We start from the raw sequence: 17,342 nt of genomic DNA on the forward strand, positions 1-17,342 counted from the left end.
CTTCTGAGGAGGAAGATTATATGGAAGATTATATCAGCAATCAGTGCAGATATGATTGTTATCTGAATTTATAAAGATTTAAACAGATGTGATGATATTTTACCTTGACAATTTGCAAAACATTTTGAATTGACAAAATCTTTTGAAAGAAAAACCCCAATATTCCAAGACTTAGAAAGATCTGCTGTGATTGAGCAGTTAAAAGTGCTGTACGTTTTCATTTTGAAATAAAGGTTTAGCAAAATCAAAATCAAAGCCTCCCAAAGGTACTACCCAATGTTTTAGCATACTTCTGGGCTCTTTTTTATTTTGTCTTTTTGGTTTCCAAGGGCCTGTGAAGAATACATGCAATAAGTAGGAAGGGAGGATTTTTTTGCTTGTTTTCTTATATTTGGATTATTCTCCTATTTGACCCCTGGAAAAAACTCAGATTCTACAACAGTGTCTTCTTTCTGTTCAAGACCAGGTCTGCAGAGCCACAGGATGTTTAAAGGCTTTTAAAGCAAATAATAATCCATCACTTTTTAGTTTCCACGTTCAGAAGGTTCCCACTGCTCTAAAGTAACCATTTGTGTGAAAGAACTAAACTGCTACTGCTCTGTTTCCCTAAATGTAGATGTGTTTAGCTAGGAACAAAAGGTGTTTTAAAACTCAAATCAGCAAGCTTAAGTTGGAGAAAGATCCCAGATTACATGAATATCCAGCTCCAAATACCTGCTTGAAAAGTCAGTCTGACAGCTAAAATATTAGGTTGTGTACAGATCAAGTAAAGAGCATCAGAGGATCAGGGAGGTAATTAGTTTCTTTTTATTCTTCTTTGTGCTTCTGACATACTCTTTATACCAGTACAGATTTGCAGACTCTTTTACCTGTGGAAAGTGCTGCAATCATTCACGGACTGTCTAGCTGCTTCTGACATCTTCCATCATGCGTTTCATGAATTTCCATGTTGAGAATTCAGACACTGCTGCGGGAATGGCTGATTTCCCTATAAGTATGCCATAAACTTGCATTGCTGGAGAAAATAGTTATAATATGCTGTGAGGAAAACAGGCCTTTGCCTACCTGAGAGTATTTTTCTCCATTTTTCACCTAATATTTTTTCAAGTAAAGGAAAATGGAGATCTCTGCCCAGAGGAGATTATAGGTTAATTCTGCAGGAATTCTTTTGTAAGGACTTGCCTTTGTTTCACACCAAAAGTCTCAAGTCTGAGTTTACTTGCTGTTTTTTCTTTCTGATGAAATAGAAACCATGAAGTCGATGAGTCCCATAAAAGTACTACCAGTCTTTGTCTCCCAAACATCCAACTCCCAAATACACTGGAGTGTAGAGTATACTGTGGTTTCCCACTTGCCCACATGTCCAAGGCCCTTTCCAGTAAGAAGCAAGTACTGTGCCATGTACTCTGGTTCTTCCTCCAAGACGGAGGCAGGATACCGCCAAGAAGAACACCAGCTGATGTGAAACAATCCCTACAGTCTTAGTTTTCTATTTTCTCTTCTTAGAAGAAGTAGAATAAATTTCTTGAAGAGCAGAAGATATGGTAACAATATTAGGTAACAGTGTTTTTCAGCTTGTTCCTCAGAATATAACACAAGTCTAATACACACATTGAGTAACTTGTGACCTACTCAAGCAATGTCTGCCTCGATTTACCAAAAGTTGAAATAATTTTAATGCATTTAGAATTCTGGGAATGTTCATGTTCTCCTTTCAGCGAAATAGGAAATCCAGTGACTAGTGAAAAGATGGCAGTTTGCTCAAACTGAAAATCTGCTGCCATGTTCTTCTTCGTTTTTAATGAAGTCCTGTGTTAGTAAAGAAAGAGAAAGTCATGTTTCAGGTGATGTTGTGAGAGAGGGCAGTAATAACCTTTCTCCCTCTCAGGCAGGAAAGGTTTGCTTGGAACATTTGCAGAGACTGACAGTGTTTGAGTTCTCTGACGTGAGTTCTGCTTTGGCATGAGAGAGCTCAACCTTCAATACAGGGAATAGTTTTCCCTATTTCAAGTGTAAGAACATGTGGGTTATGGCATGGTGGTGGAAGGATTTAGGAGGTGGGAGATCTGGTTGTTTCTTACTGAGGTCTCTCATTCTCAGCTAAAAATCTTTCCAGATTGTCGGACTCCCAGTGTGCTTCTATTGTTCTTTTATCCTTGCCGTTGAGATGTTTGGGAGACCTCTTTGCATATAGAGCCTTTTTTGGCTCTATACGTTGCTGTGTCAGGAATAATTTGTTTTCTCTTAGAGCCAAGAAATTTCAGTTTCTTTTTAGGTGAGATAGTGGCTTAGGTTTAAGTTATAAAGGTGGGACTGCATGCATCTTGAATGTTAGAAAGGAATGTGAGAATGACTAGTTAGTTGCAATTTCTGTCTGGTTTTCATGGCACTTTAAAGACCTGCAGGTCTACTTTCCATGAGAGTTGAAGGTATCGTTCCTCTGTGCAGAAAGGATTAAGAGAATTCAGAGGGAGGCCAGGCAGTGGAGTGACCAAAGGGATTAAGTTTTGAAATATTGTGTGGAACTAGTAAAGTGAATGCTGTGCAAGAGAAAAGGCCAGTAGTTCCCTTAGCTTTTCAACCTTTTCAGTTAAAGTTTTGCCATGCCTCTCAGAATTCGTCCTGCTTCCCATGCCATTTGTCTGCAATTCTTGGTGATAAGGACTCTTGAATACCATACAAAAGTTTTTCTGGTTTCTCTTCTCATTTGCAGAGTGAATAATATATGAATTTGTGATTCCTTTCTACCTAAGAACTAGGATTTCTGGTTGCAAACTATTCATGAGAGCTTAGAGTCATTGATGGAAAATACCAAAGGCTGACACTGATAGATCAACATTTTCAGATTCGTAAACTGCAATAGGATAGAGAGTGTGCACGGGATGGTTTTGTTTCTTATTTTTATGTGTGAGATTTTTGGGGGGTTTATGTTTAAAGTATTTTAAACTAGTGCATAGTAATAAAAATTTGGAATATAAAAATCTGCTATGTTTTCAGCTCCTTTTTTCAGAAGGAAATTACCATGTTCAGTGTATGAATCAACCCCTTCATGTCACTGAAAGAAAACATCCCTATAGTATTTTATCCCCCAAAATTTGCTTTAACGATAAGTAATTTTACAGATGTTTTGCATGAACAGAACACTCCAGAATTACCAAAGAACTCAGGTAAAGGTGTCTCTTTGCAAAAGAAATCCATACTATAATGATTAACCCAAATGCAAAATCCCTCTGCTTTAAGATGTATTGTTTTCCAAACTAGTATTTTTGTGCTTATACAGTCTTACTGGGCATTTGTTCAAGAAAATAAAACTTAATGTTACTGCTTTTACTAGTGGTTCAGAATAAGAAGAATGTTCTCTCAAAGGATACAGCCGTTTTTGTGAAAGACAGTGGAAAAGCGTAACCTTGTAGTTAAGTCTGCAAAATGTCACATTTTTAAAATGAATTAATATTATTTTTTCCTCTTAGTTTAAAATTAACAAAGTGAACACACAGGGACCAGGCAGAACTGTCTGGGAAGTACTGCTGGTTTCAATTCAGCCTTTCAGGCCAATGGTCAAGGCCAGCTTCTCAGCTGCTGTGAATCTTCATAGCTCCTCTGGGAAGCTACTAATTGTGATTTTGTTTTCCATGGCCAGGGTTCTGTAGGCGCCTTCTTTGTTTAGCATGTGGTAGCATGTTCATAGTGAATTTTATAAGGTGTTGTTCTTAAGCTGTTTAACTGCAAAAGTTTATGAGAACTATCAGATGAAGTGGAAATTCTCAGCCTGTGCCTTTCACAGCAACTATTCTTTTTTTCCCCAATACAGTTGCACTGGGCTTAGCTTGCAGGAAATCTCAGGAAAAAATAGGTTTTGGCATTTTGTAACCTCTGGACTTCAGTAATGGCTGCTACAACAGTGATTGAAAGAATAAAGAAGCTCTTCTTGAGCACTAATTAAGAGCTGTTGTTGCTCTTTTCATCAGTTAAGGTAGATAGCATGGAAGGGGGGCACTGCTTTCTCAGAAGTTATAAGAGACTTTCCATCATAGTTAATCTGTTTTTTTTCGCTCGGCATTCTTATATCTAGGTGATTCATCAATACTAAAGCATTGCACATTTCAATAGTAATACTCTAGAAACTGCAGTCTTTATGAAACACTTCTCAACCATGCAGGTACATGTTTTCAGAATTACGTAGTGTTCCTTTTACACAAAGAAAATGGGGTCAGTGGGTAGAACACTGGCTCCACTGAAATGCAGGTGAATGCTTTGTATGAAACCTGCACTTCCTCTTCATGTACGTCTGCTAGTTCAGGTTTCCATCTAGACTGGTAAGAAACTGGTTTGTGGAAACAAGGAAGGGATTGTCCCCCTTGTACTCAGCACTGGTGAGGCCGCACCTTGAATCCTGTGTTTAGCTCTGGGCCCCTCAATACAAATAAGACATTGACACACTGGAGAGTTTTCAGAGAAGGGCAATGGACCTGCTGAGGGATCTGGAGCACAAGTCTTATGAGGAGTGGCTGAGGGAGCAGGGAGTGTATATCCTGGAGAAAAGGACACTTGGGGGGACCTTCTCATTGTCTACAACTACCCGAAAGGAAGTTGCAGCCAGGTGGGGTTTGGTCTATTCTCCAAGTAATAGGGCAAGAGGAAACAGCCTTAAGTTGCAGCACTGGAGGTTTAGATAGGCTATTGGGAAGAATTTCTTCATGGAAAGGATTGTCAAGCATTAGACCAAGCTGCCCAAGGAAGTGGTTGAATACCCCTGGAGGTATTTAGAAGGTGCATAGATGTGGCAGTGACAAATGGTTTAGTGGTGGACATAGCAGTGTTAGGTTAACAGTAGGGGCTTGATGAACTTAAAGGTCTTTTCCATTTTAAGTGATTCCGTTATGCTATTCCAAGTGCTTAATGATTCTTACAGGCAGCAAAGGGGAAATACCTGTTCTCAGGAACAGTCTTGGAACTGCTTTTGTTTTTCAGAAATATAGACGTAATACTTCCTACAGGCTTTCTAGTTAAAAAGAGTTTTTACTTTACATAGAAAGTATGGAAGTTAAAAAATTTCATATGTTTGTTTTCTTGGTTTTTGGTTGAGGGTTTTTTTTGTTTGCGAGGCTTTGGAATAAGAGGTTTTGTACAACAGTGTATTGCACCATTGTGACCTATTTTGCTGTATAGCTTATTCCGTATACAAAAATATTCGCTTTTTCATTTTATTTGTGTTAGGCATTTTCATTTGGTGTTTGTGCTCAGTGTCCATAAACTCTGACACCTTGTAAAAGTCCCAGACCTGCAAATTGAAAATGCCCCAACTTTTGATTTCATACATTTCTTCCAATGTTAAGCAATTGAGTCCCTAGACATTGAATACAAAAATACCTTGAGAGGATTCCTTATGTAGCACACCCTGAATTACTGCTCTTTGAAACCACAACTTTTACCTTTACAGGGTAGAATTTTCTTGGTTTGCAGCTTGCTAAAACACAAGGAACAGATTAAGCATAAAAGGAAAATGTAACATTAGAAAGGAGGTGTAGGAAGAATTCTGGACTCAAAACTTTGTTCTAACTACATTTAGGTCAGTCTTTTCAGTTTGTTTGGGCTTTTTAATTTATTCCACATAGTTATTTGTCAAGACCCAACTGGAGTATCCAACTTCATTCAGTAATTTCAATGATACAAATGTTTGACCAGATATTGTCTCTGGAGGTCTGTTGATTTCCAAAAATAGTGATTGAAGAATGGCATTCATAGTGGAATTATTTTTACTTTTTAAAAACCCAATTGCATAGAAGACTTTTATACACATTTTTTTATCCTTGATTAACCAGTTTTCCAAGTGCTTAAGTATTATCAAATAATTCTCTGTCTCCAGAGAAACACAGATAGCAGTTAAATTTCTTTGGAGCAACACATCTTCTTCTTCCGTCTTCCTACTGTGGAACTATTTGAATGAAAATGTAATTTAGTGAAGCCCTGCAATAATTTGTCATAGCTGTTGTGCTACTTTACTCAATTGCACATTATGGTAAAGGGTTCTTCTGAAGTGTTCATGATATCTGAGTGAGAACTATTTTTTATATTCCTTATATTTAGTTGTCATCTTATTCTGGAAAGCTCTTGTAACCAGAATTTTCAGCTCTCCCAGTTGAAGTTTCTTGGTGAATATGTGTCAGTTTAAAGAAAAGTAGCATAACCTTCAAAAACACTAAGCAGTCACTTCATCTGAACAGTTTTCTTGAACTTCCTTTGGAATTTTTTAAGCCTAGATGCTGTTTATAAAATGAGCTTTTTAACATCAATTGCCAATAGTTTAGGAGTTGATTCTAAGCATCCCTGGATGGAAACTCTGGAAGCTTCCAATATTACAGGCAAAAGACAAATATTTACTATCAACATAGTCTGCATAGACTATTATGGAGGGGATTTTTATCAATTTTATATATATATGGATATATAAAATATATCCAGGTAGTTAGGAGTTGAAAGAATTCTATAGCTCTTGTTTTAAAGGCTTCTTTTTGTTTCGCTTCCTTCAATACCCAGGTGATAGTGACAGAGACTGAGTGACAATGTGTTACCTGTGGCAGTAGATGAAGCCTCCAACTAGTGAAGATTACTGCATGTTTTTTATGTGTGTGGTCACTGCAGAGCTGAGGCTTTGGGCTTGAGGGAAATGAGGTGAGGAACAGTGGTAGCAGCTCTCTGCACTGGCTACCTGGACCCAGTGGCAGATAATTATCCAAAGTGAAGTTTAGCTGAATCTGCATTTGCAAAGCATCACTTTGGTTGTACTGGAGCAAACAGCAGGGCTAGCATATTATTACAACTCTTATGGAACACAGAACAGTTCAAGAAAAACAAAGAAAAAGCAAAGCAGTCTAAGGAATTGTTTGGAACTTTCCAAACAATGTATTTCTTGCCTTCCGCTCCTGTCTCAAGACCTACGCAGAGATTTTGATTGCTGGTCTTATCTGTTCATCAAGTGGGCAAGCCACAGCATACTCCCCAATTCTGTAGAATAATCACTTGGAGGAGTCCACATGTTCATATTGAATTTGCTATATAGATTCTTCTGAAAGCTATCATTTATACCTCTGGAAATGAATTGAAGTCTTGGTTTTAGGTTTGGGGATTTTTTGCTATTTTATCCTTTTGTGTTCTTCTCTTTCTCCCACATTTTATTTACTTCCTTATTTCTGTCTCTCCGGTGTGATTATGTACCTTGTTTAGAGATTGTAGGTAACTCATAGAAAATAGGCACAATTCTGTAGTGTTTTACATGTTGGGGGTTTTTTTAAGTAGTTTTCTGTTAGTAATTTAATTTCAGGTTTTTTGTTAAGTGGCTGCTGGCAGGCTTATGTGGGGGAGGGATGGGAGCTGTCAGTGGATGAGCTGTTAATTTTCCAGTGGCTTTGAGCTTCTTTCCCAATGCTAGAGAGCAGTGCTTTGAAGAAAAATTTTTTTCTATTCAGCTATGTTTTGCAGTCTGGACATTCTAAAGATAAGAAGCATGGGTTACCCTGTGTAAAATAGGAAATATGTCACTTTAGGTAAGCTTTTGTTTGCAATTGGTTTTCTGAGCATACCATTTCTGAAGGTAGCTGTACTGCTGACGACTGTTCATGTCATCAAGTGTCATAGTAGCTCAATGGACGTGAGACACCAGAGCTACTTCCAGTCTGATTAAAGGCTTAAGCAGCAGAAATGGAAAACTGTTAATTGCATAAAATATTTATTGATAAGTATCTGCTGCTTCTTTTCTCTGAATGATTTATTTTAAAGGCACAATAAGAGCAAGACTATGCTACTATATAGGTATTTTCATATTCAGTAACTCATCTGGAGAAGCTGGAATGATGTCAGGGATAAGGGGGAAATTCTGGGAAAAGAACTTTTCCTGGAGATATCTGCAATGTCTTGAATTATATCCTTCCCACAGGCTGACAGCTGCAAGCACCAGGCACAAAATTCTCAACAGAGCAGCACATTTAACAGTTTACTTTGGGGGATAGTATTAATAAGTGAATTATAATTTTACCTTCATATAGTAATATAGTATTGAGGGTTCCCCAGTGGCAATTTAATATATCTAAATGTCTTCAGAAGGTTTTATTAGCTTGTTAAGTAGTTAGAAACCAAAGGGGCAATATCCATTCCTTGGACATGAAAGTAGCCGGCATGAGCTATGAGGGTAGTCTTCAGCTCTGCTGTATTCAGTTTGTCCTACTGATGGAGGGATTTTTCCTGGGACCTGAAATAACCCCCAAATGTAGCTGGTTAATATGCAAAAGGTCAGCAGACAACTGATGTCCAGGATGCGGACATTTGGAGCCTGTTTTGGGAATGTTGATGTAGGAAAGCTCTAGTCTGAGCTTTAATTTCTTGGAGTTTTTAAGGTACTGGACAAACTTGTGTCTTTCTCACAAAAGAAGAGGAGGGTAGTGTCCAGCACATGGTGAGCTGGAGGGATCTTTCTCCATCTGTAAAAGCAAATGATCATTATACTCACTGCTCTGATCCTCGCCAGTGCTGAGTGTCTGGATACTTTTGCTTTCTTTTGAAGACAAGGGAGTAAAATTGTCACCCTGTATCTCACAGTGGCTTTTGACTATCAAAATCTGTCCCTATAGTCAAAAGGAGATGCTCACAGTACACTAGTTCTGTTAAGACAATCAAGCAGAAGTTTCAAGAAGCAACACTGATCTATGCTTTTGCGAAGTTTGATGCCAAACCTTAGACATATGAATCCACATTTAAAACTGCAAGGCTTTTATCTGCATCAGTGAATACAGCACCCAGAATTACCACCAGTGGAGCTTTTCCTTGTTAGCAGTTTAAGTTGCACTGGAGCAATGTTCCAACAAGCCCTGCATCTACCAACAGTGGAAGATTCTGTCTTAAGTTCAGACTCATTTAAGAAAAAAATCCCCCACACATTTTGAAGCAGCAATCCTTTTGTTTTTCTGAATAATTGCAGTTCTGGTATCAATCAATTCTTCTTATATTCTTTCTCACATCAGAAGGATTTGGATTCTTCAGCTTTAGTGTTTTGTTTTGCACCCTCATGAACCCAGAATTCCCCTTGCTCGATATAGCACCCGTAGTAGGAACATGGGGAAAAAAGTACATAAGAACTATGGGGGACATGGTCTGGCAGTTACCAAATCAGACAAAGAGTCAAAGGCATGGTTAGTTGATCTGTTTTCTGGCTGCTTCTGCTCTTCACTGTGGCCACCTGGGTACTTCAGAGACAACAGATGAAAAATGAGTCCTTTTAATATCAATAAGACTTTGGCTCCTGTATGACATTAAGCAGTTATGCTTTCCTGAATTGAGATGTCTCTTCCTGCCTTCTCAGGTCATGGGGACAAAATGGTGGTTCTTTACTTCCCAATAGCATTCTTAATGATTTCTGAAGTTAATTCTTAATGATTTTTCTCTTAACTTGCAAATGATGGCACAGAGCACATGTTGGGTATAACACAGTCACATGTGCTGATACCCAGAAGGTGAGGAGATTTTGAGATTTATGCTTCTCTCTAGCTTAAGAATTCTTGTTTGCATAAACCTTGTTTTTTGCTACCAAGCAGATGTATTCCTTTGTTTACACACAACTGGCTGTTAGCTGGTATAAGAGAGAGAAAATCCACAGTCATCTTAATGCTGACAGGTTTGTTAGTACTAGAAGAAACAGATGTCATGGAAGAGGGGGGAAGAGATTAGAAGGGGGGAAAATTGAGTATTGCAATTAATAGATCAGTTCCAAAAAGTGAAGAAAAACGGTTCATTGTGCATTTTGAGCATAAAGTTTTACTTTTCCCGATGTATAAAACATCAACTGGTTTCAGTCCAGTATCAGAATGCTTACACAATAAGACAGTCCTAATTGGTCATTTCAGTTTAAATTGGCTGGAGTTATGATGTTAATTGAATTGTTTTCCCTTTGCAGGGACCTCAGGGGCCTCCAGGACAAAAGGTATAGTATAAACGACAATACTGTGAAAGTGATTATTCCTCCTAGTGCCAAATTGAAAGGAGAAGAGGTGAATGGGATTAGCTACTGTACACTGCATTATATTAGTTAGTTTAGGTTCTGAAGTTTGTTTTTGCAAAATGCAGCTGTATGATGTGAGACATCAGATTTCTCATTTCCCCCATCATAGAAAGTTCAAGCCATGCAGAGCAGACTGTTTTCAATCTGTCTGCTTAACTTTCAGGTGAAAAGGTCACTATAATTTTCTTTTTCGTGCACTGGTACAATTAGGAAACCAAAGTTAAAACGTTGTGAAAGGTGGGGAGATAAAGTTTCTGATTAAATGCACACCCTTACTCACGTAGATCAGTGCCATATGACTAAAGAATTGACCAGCAGAAACAAAGGACATAGGTGTTGCTGATAAATGGTTCTTGGTTAGCGGTGTTCAGGTGGTCTCTTGGTGTCTTCCTGTTCCTTCGGTAACCGGAGACCTGACTTCCTGGGAATGCTTTCAGCATTATTTACACTCATTAAAGCTGACTGCCTCAGTTTGATTGAGTGAGTTTAGGATTTATGGAATTGCACCATTAAAACAATCCTCAAAATACCACATACCATCAAGGCAAGTAATTTTCTACTTGATTCAAAAGATATTTGAAAAGATATTTATGAAAGATATTTACTAAAATGAAGTATATTTAATAAATGGGCTTAATTTCTATAAAGAAAAAGAAGAGGCAAAGAATAAGTAGTATTGAGATGTGAGAAGTGAAGGTTTAGAGTGAGGGTTTGCTCGTGGCTGTTAAAATGGAACATTTTTAATAAAACAAAGAAAAACCTGTGACATGTGAAAATGTAATCCCAAAGCATACAAATTGGTGGAATTTTGGCAGCTGTGAATTTGTACAGAGTTTGCAGACGGAAGGAGAGGACTGCCTTTCATGTTTGGCAATGCAAGAATGTGGCATTTTTAAGTCGTACTGATGTCTAAATAGTCATTAGAAAATTATACCGTAATACTCTGTGAATAGGATATTTTGCATGTACAGCATCAGCAAAACCCATGTGCTAATGAACTATGAATACGTGATAAACTTTTACTTGACATGGTAAAATCAGCTTTATTTATGTTTTCTAACATTCTGTGTTTCATAAGGAAAATCATCTGCTGTCACTGAGAGGAGGAACTGTTATAAATAGGATAGTTTATTGAGATTGATGGTTTAATGCCCTCCTGAGCTTTGCCTTCTAGTTTTCTGGGAAAATTATACAAAGATGTGAAAATGTTCATTAGGACCTCTTTGCAGCGCCTAAAAGTCATAACCATTTATCCAACAAAAAGAGACAACAAGGATGCCAGAGTGGAAGCTTTGGGAGAAAGGGGAGAGCATTCTGGGTCATGGAGATATGCTGGGATGCAGTGTATAATTTCTTACTTATTTAAAGCTCTGTTACTAGCTGTTGGAGGTTTTTTGAGATCCTAATGAGTTGATTCCTTTTCTTGTTTCACAGGATTTCCCAACTCTATTCGTTGACAACTGTGTACATCCATTTTCGATTCATTCCTTTTTGGGTGTTGGTGCCCTTTGACTAAACCATTTCTAGTGAAACCTCTAACCAATATGAATAGAGGGGGAAATGCCATGCACCATTTCTTTCAGTTTCCTTGCTGAGCAGCACTATTTTCATATAAAAAGAGGAGAATGCTGTGTAAGCATGTCCAGTTTTCCTGCTTTCCTTATGTGTCATGTTTTCTCTGAACTTCTGTACCAAGTCGCACAAGGTCCTTCAAAAAAAGTGTCCATCACACAGGAACTTATAGTACGAGAGCTTTGTAAACAAGATTCCTCCAATGTTATAAGTCAAGGTCATTATTTTATTTTTCTTCTTTTCTCCTTGTGTTAGACCTGTGGCGACTTAAAACTTTTAATTTCAATAGTACTGATACAATTTAAAAGTGTATCTGTAATTTGCACTGTCAGGCTTAATCACTGCAGATTATCTCTTAAAAACCTTAGGATAGATTGGTGTCACCAGTTATTGAGCTTGAAGTGTCCCTGTAGAAGCATTAATAGGTGCTATGTTTAATTGCATAGGATCAGTCTCAAAATTGATCAAGAGTATTAAATGGAGTTGCATTTTAATTCTTACATTTCTTGTGAAGCATCCACAACATTACAAAGCAACCATCACCTTGAAGCTTGTTTCTGGAAGAGACTAGAGTCATTAAAGTGTACGATGTGAGAATATGTCTAATTAATATAAAATCTCAACTGAAAAGAGAGCTCAGCTTGGATAAAAATTAGTTTTTGAAAAATTTATTGCAGCTACAATAGGCAAGCATTCACCATTAATTCTAAATACTGTTTTAAGAGATGAAAGATTTCATTACCCGTTTAATTTGCTAAACACTGGTGTCTGTTTTCCTCCAGGGTTCCATTGGAGTGCCTGGTGTTCCAGGGAGAGATGGACAAGTGGTGAGTTCTCTTTGACTTTTGTCAGCACTGACATTATTTATGTAGTGGATTAAAGCAATTTCGGACTTGTTCACATGGGCAATATGCAGCCTTACATTCAGAGCTGTGGTTTCAAATTAGCTCCATGGAAAAGTCTATACAATCTGGTTGGTGATATGAAATTATTTTTTTCTAGTTGTACCTCAACAAGCAGCAAATGTAATTGATTAAGTTGAAAGTCTGATGTTCAGATTTGATGATGACTGATACGTTCCAGAAAGAAATGCATTTAGTAGTGTTTTACTTCAGACAGCATATTTACAAACTTTTTTTACTTGTGATTAACTCAGTCCCATGATGCAAACACTTATGTTGATATTGGGTATTTATACAGTGCCGATACATTGTAGTACAACCTATAAATAGAGAATAAAAAGAGACTGGAAACACAGGTGGAGAATAATGTGAAATTGAATTTTGGGGGAAAAATTGCAGAGAAATTAATCAAACAGAAATGTTCTTGAACACAACTGGGAGGAAATGCTACCTCTGGGAAGACACTGTCTTCTCTTAGTGCCATCATCAAGTAAACTCATAGTTCAGAACAGGCCTCCATAAGGAGAGGTCAGAATAAAGCAGCAGGGCTATTTTCACAGCATTGCTAAGGTTTCTTGGCAAATCTGGGTGATGAAGTTTAAATAGTATCCCTCCCTGACTGTAAACAGTATTATCCATCTGTTGTTCTTGCAAGCACTAACATTCCTAGTGAACTTTTAAAAGCACTGGCAGGGGATGCCAAAAGGAAAATGCATGATATATATTTTCAACAGGTTTAAGCAGCAATAGATGATAGTGTATAAGGGTCATATTAGACAATCCTGTCTTCTGCCTCCCTCACCAGGAGCCCTAGGAATAAAAGTGCTAAGATGTTTCAAATAATTTAGTTTTAATTCTTCTTTTATTAAAAAAAAAGTGATCTTTCTAGTAGCATAATACATAGTATTAGACTTGTGTTTTGATAGTGATTATAAGAAATTATATAATAATCAGTTGTTTCACTTCACTGATAGTGATAAGAATTTATTTTTAAACTATTCAGAGTATTATGACTAATATGGAAGAACAAAATAAAAAATACTTAGAATTAGCAACATATATATCATACAAAAATATATAAGAAAATGATATGAAATGTACATTAAGACCTCGGATTTTTTCCTTCATATTTTATAGCTGTATTCAATGGTAACATGAATGGTAGATAGTGCTTACCAACTCAGATGCTGTTGCTGTACATAGTTCAAGTAATTTTTGTGGCCAAAGTCTGAGTGAAAAGCCAGTGTAGTATGATTTTCTTTGGGTGTGCACAGGAAGATGTAAGAAGACTGGACAGGGTGAAGTTGAAAACCACATTGAATAGAACAGACCTGATGATTCAAGAGCTTTATTTTTAATGGGAATCACACAAACTCCAGCCAGAAATCTTTACTCAGATGAGCACAAAAAATGGATATGGAGGGAATGTGTCAAATGTGCAATTAACATGTCATTTTGGGAAGATGGAATTTTTTTAAGCTGTATAGCAAGGCTGTTGCATGTCTATTTTTAGGAGACCACAAAGACTTCCCTGCAGTCATGTTTCAGGGGGAAGAACAGAAATACACAATTGCACATTATGGGAAGATGCAAACACATCTTTAAATGTTGATTATTAACTTTAAATTGTGCTTTAAAAACAACTTCTAACATTTTCAATTTATGGGTTTATGTTTATTTGATTTACTTCAACATTCACAGCCTCTAAAGCTTTGAAGACATTTTTTAATTATTACCACTATATTAAAGATATTATTGTGTTCTTAGTGTAGCTGGACTATTTTATTTTTGACCTTAAAGAAAAAAAAAATTATTAAATGACCTAGGTACCAGGAAAAAAGCCATACAGAATAAAATGAATTGCTGTTACGTTTTTTGAACTGTTGGTTCATATTGACAAGAAAGCACTTCCTTATGTGCAGAAAATGTATTATTTTCCTATAATACTAAGCAGATGAAAGTTGAATGTTACTATCTCTTTTAATCAATAGATAAAAAAATTCTGTTAGCTTGGAAATAGTGGTAGAAATAAAGGTAAACTGAAAGACTGTTTGTCTAAAGTTAGAAAGTATAATGCAGTCTAGGACTCTCATGTTAATATTTTGCTACCAAAAGGTCCATTCTTCCAGTTTCTATGAAAAAGCAGATTCTCGGTACAGTGTGACACAGAAGATATTGTTGAAGGAAGACCAGAGTAGTCATTTTGAGAGTTGAGCTGTACTATGAGCCAGCTGCTGGCACTCCTGGCTTTACTCATACAGATTCATGTTGATTTGAAAAATAGATGAATTCAACTGGACTGTGTGATGCAAGTCATCCCCTTTTTAGAAGTTGCGTAGTTAAAAGACTTTACAAAAGCCTTACTGTCTTGGTTACCTTTTAATCAGAGAGCTTGCTGTGTTAAACAACAGCATGTGCAATGCACTAAGTTCCAAGTTAACAGGTGAAGGGAGAGTGAGCAAGTGGCTTTAGGTACCCCTCTACAACTAGACAGAGGAGAGAGAAAAAAACCAGCTAAGAATCCATGAGTAGAGCTAAGAGCTGGGAGAGGTCAGTGACTGATTACCTTCACTGGCAAAACAAGACTCAAAGTGGGGATAATACTTATATTTATTACTAACAGATAAGAACCAAAGAGTGAGAAATAAAAGTCTTATAAACACCTTCCCCCCACCCCTCCTTCCTTCCATGTTCTCCCTCCTCCCCCCCAGGAGTACAGGGGGACAGGGAATGGGGGTTGCGGTCAGTTGTTGTTTCTACCACTGCTCAGGGAGGGGAGTCCTTCCCCTGCTCCTGTGGGGTTCCTCCCATGGGAGACAGTCCTTGATGGACGTCTCCAACACGAGTCCATCCCTCGGGCAGCAGCTCTTCCCAAACTGCTGTCTCATGGGTCTCTCCTCCACGGGGTGCAGTCCTTCATGAATGAACTGTACCAACGTGGGTCCCCCACGGGGGCCACAAGTCCTACGTGAAAAAACCTGCTCCAATGTGGGCTCCCCTCTCCACGGGCCACAGGTCTCCGGCAGGACCCTGCTCCATCCTGGGCCTCCCACGGGGTCACAGCTTCCTTCATGCATCCACCTGCTCCAGCATGGGCTCCTCCGTGGGCTGCAGGGGCACAACTGCTCCACCATGGTCTGCACCATGGGCTGCAGGGGCCTCAGCTCTGGTACCTGGAGCACCTCCTGCCCCTCCTTCTGCTCTGACCTTGGTGTCTACCTTGTTATTCCCATGTTCTCACTCTGCTCTTCCCTGGCTGGAATTTTCTTCTGCGCAACAATCTTTTGTTGTTAAATATGTTATCACAGAGGCGTTACTATTCTAATTGGCTCGGCCTTGGCCAGCAGCAGGAAGTCCATTCTGGAGCCGGCTGGCATTGGCTCCATGGGACAGGGGAAGCTTCTAGCAACTTCTAACAGAAGCCACCCCTGTAGCCCCCGTGCTACCAAAACCCAGCCACAGAAACCCACTACAAATACAGTCATCTTCTCTGTGTCTTCATAATTTTCCTTTTCCCTTCACCTCTTCTTTAACTGAAACAGTGGATTATGGGAGTTGATTGACAAGTCTGACCAATAGGTCTGAGAATGAGATCATAAATTCTGAGTGCACTTAGAACAGTTTTCTAATCCCTTAACATATGAACAACTTTGCTTAGATAATCTCTAGGTATTAGAGTAAGTGTAATTTTATACAACCCACATGTTTTTGCAGGACGTTAGCTAGTAGATTTTTCTTGTATTGCCATAAAAACTTCACACATTTTTTTCTTCTAGGCCAAACCCAGTGAAACATTACAGGTGGTCTTGCAAGGGCATTTACAGTTTTCATTTGTTCCTACATTTGGGAATCTATAGCCAGCTTATCTTGCTGAGAACAGTAACTGTTGTTGAGAACTGTTGAGAAGAGAAAGGAGCTGCCTAATAATATCTGCAGCTGGAGAGAGTATTGTTCCTGGGATGGACTGAAACCTTCTGAGATAGCAAGGAGAGTCTTTCTGAGGCCTGCCTTTCCTTTGTAAACTGTTGTGCAATCCACCTTAGCAGGTTGCTTTCTAGAAAGATGCTACAGCAGATAAACTTCCCTTTCTCAGTCCCTGGCAAGAGGTCCTCAGGCACTCGAATAGCATGAAAAAGCATTAGTCCTGCATGGAGATAAGAGCTTAGACCTAGGGATATCAGATTTCTACATTAATCATGTTGTAATAGCCACAAAGGGCTTCTTGGAAAATTCAACTGTGTGAGTATAGAATATATACTCTGGTATTTGCTAAGTGGTACTGATTTGATAAGGACTCTCAGAGACTGCAGCAGCAGCAACACAAGGAGAAAAGTGGAGATTCCTTAAGTCAGGATTACATTTGGCCTGAAGGAACCCAGTTTCTGGAGTCTGTGCAACTAAGTCTCTTTGTTATAAGTAGGAGTTTGTGCAGAGTGCATAAACCCCTCCCTGTATACTTCCATAGATTGCTTTTTGTTACATAGTACTTGATATTTTGGTGGGGTTTTTTGTAAGAGTGTATTGAGAACCGAATGTGTGGTCAGGATAGATCCCTTCATTTCAAATTCTTTCAGTAGATTGACAATAGCAATATGATAAACCTCAGAAGAATTTTCCTTTTTGTCAGTAGATTCAGAGTTTGGGTATGCACATTTCTTACTGCTTTCTTCATGCTCCTTATTTCTTAAATTTAGATGTATTTTCCTATTACTGTGTACAGTACTATGTAGGGAACACATTTTGAAGGTAGCAATATCACATTTCTTTAGAGAAATGAGGCAGGGTATACACATACTAACATTTTTTCAACTAAAGGAAGG

At 38.2% G+C, this 17,342-nt stretch overlaps 1 protein-coding gene across 5 annotated transcripts in view; it reads left to right on the forward strand.

The window, feature by feature from the left end:
• COL25A1 (collagen type XXV alpha 1 chain) overlaps positions 1 to 17,342 on the forward strand; it is a 313,397-nt gene that overhangs the window by 224,814 nt on the left and 71,241 nt on the right. For all 5 annotated transcript variants that reach the window (XM_027636119.1, XM_027636120.1, XM_027636123.1 and 2 more), the window contains 2 exons: positions 9,944 to 9,970; positions 12,403 to 12,447. In XM_027636119.1, the coding sequence (XP_027491920.1) occupies positions 9,944 to 9,970; positions 12,403 to 12,447 (72 nt within the window). The remainder of the gene's footprint in view (positions 1 to 9,943; positions 9,971 to 12,402; positions 12,448 to 17,342) is intronic.

The sequence above is a fragment of the Corapipo altera genome, unplaced genomic scaffold (genome assembly GCF_003945725.1).
Source record: "Corapipo altera isolate COAL_440 unplaced genomic scaffold, ASM394572v1 22b, whole genome shotgun sequence".
NCBI lineage: Eukaryota > Metazoa > Chordata > Aves > Passeriformes > Pipridae > Corapipo > Corapipo altera.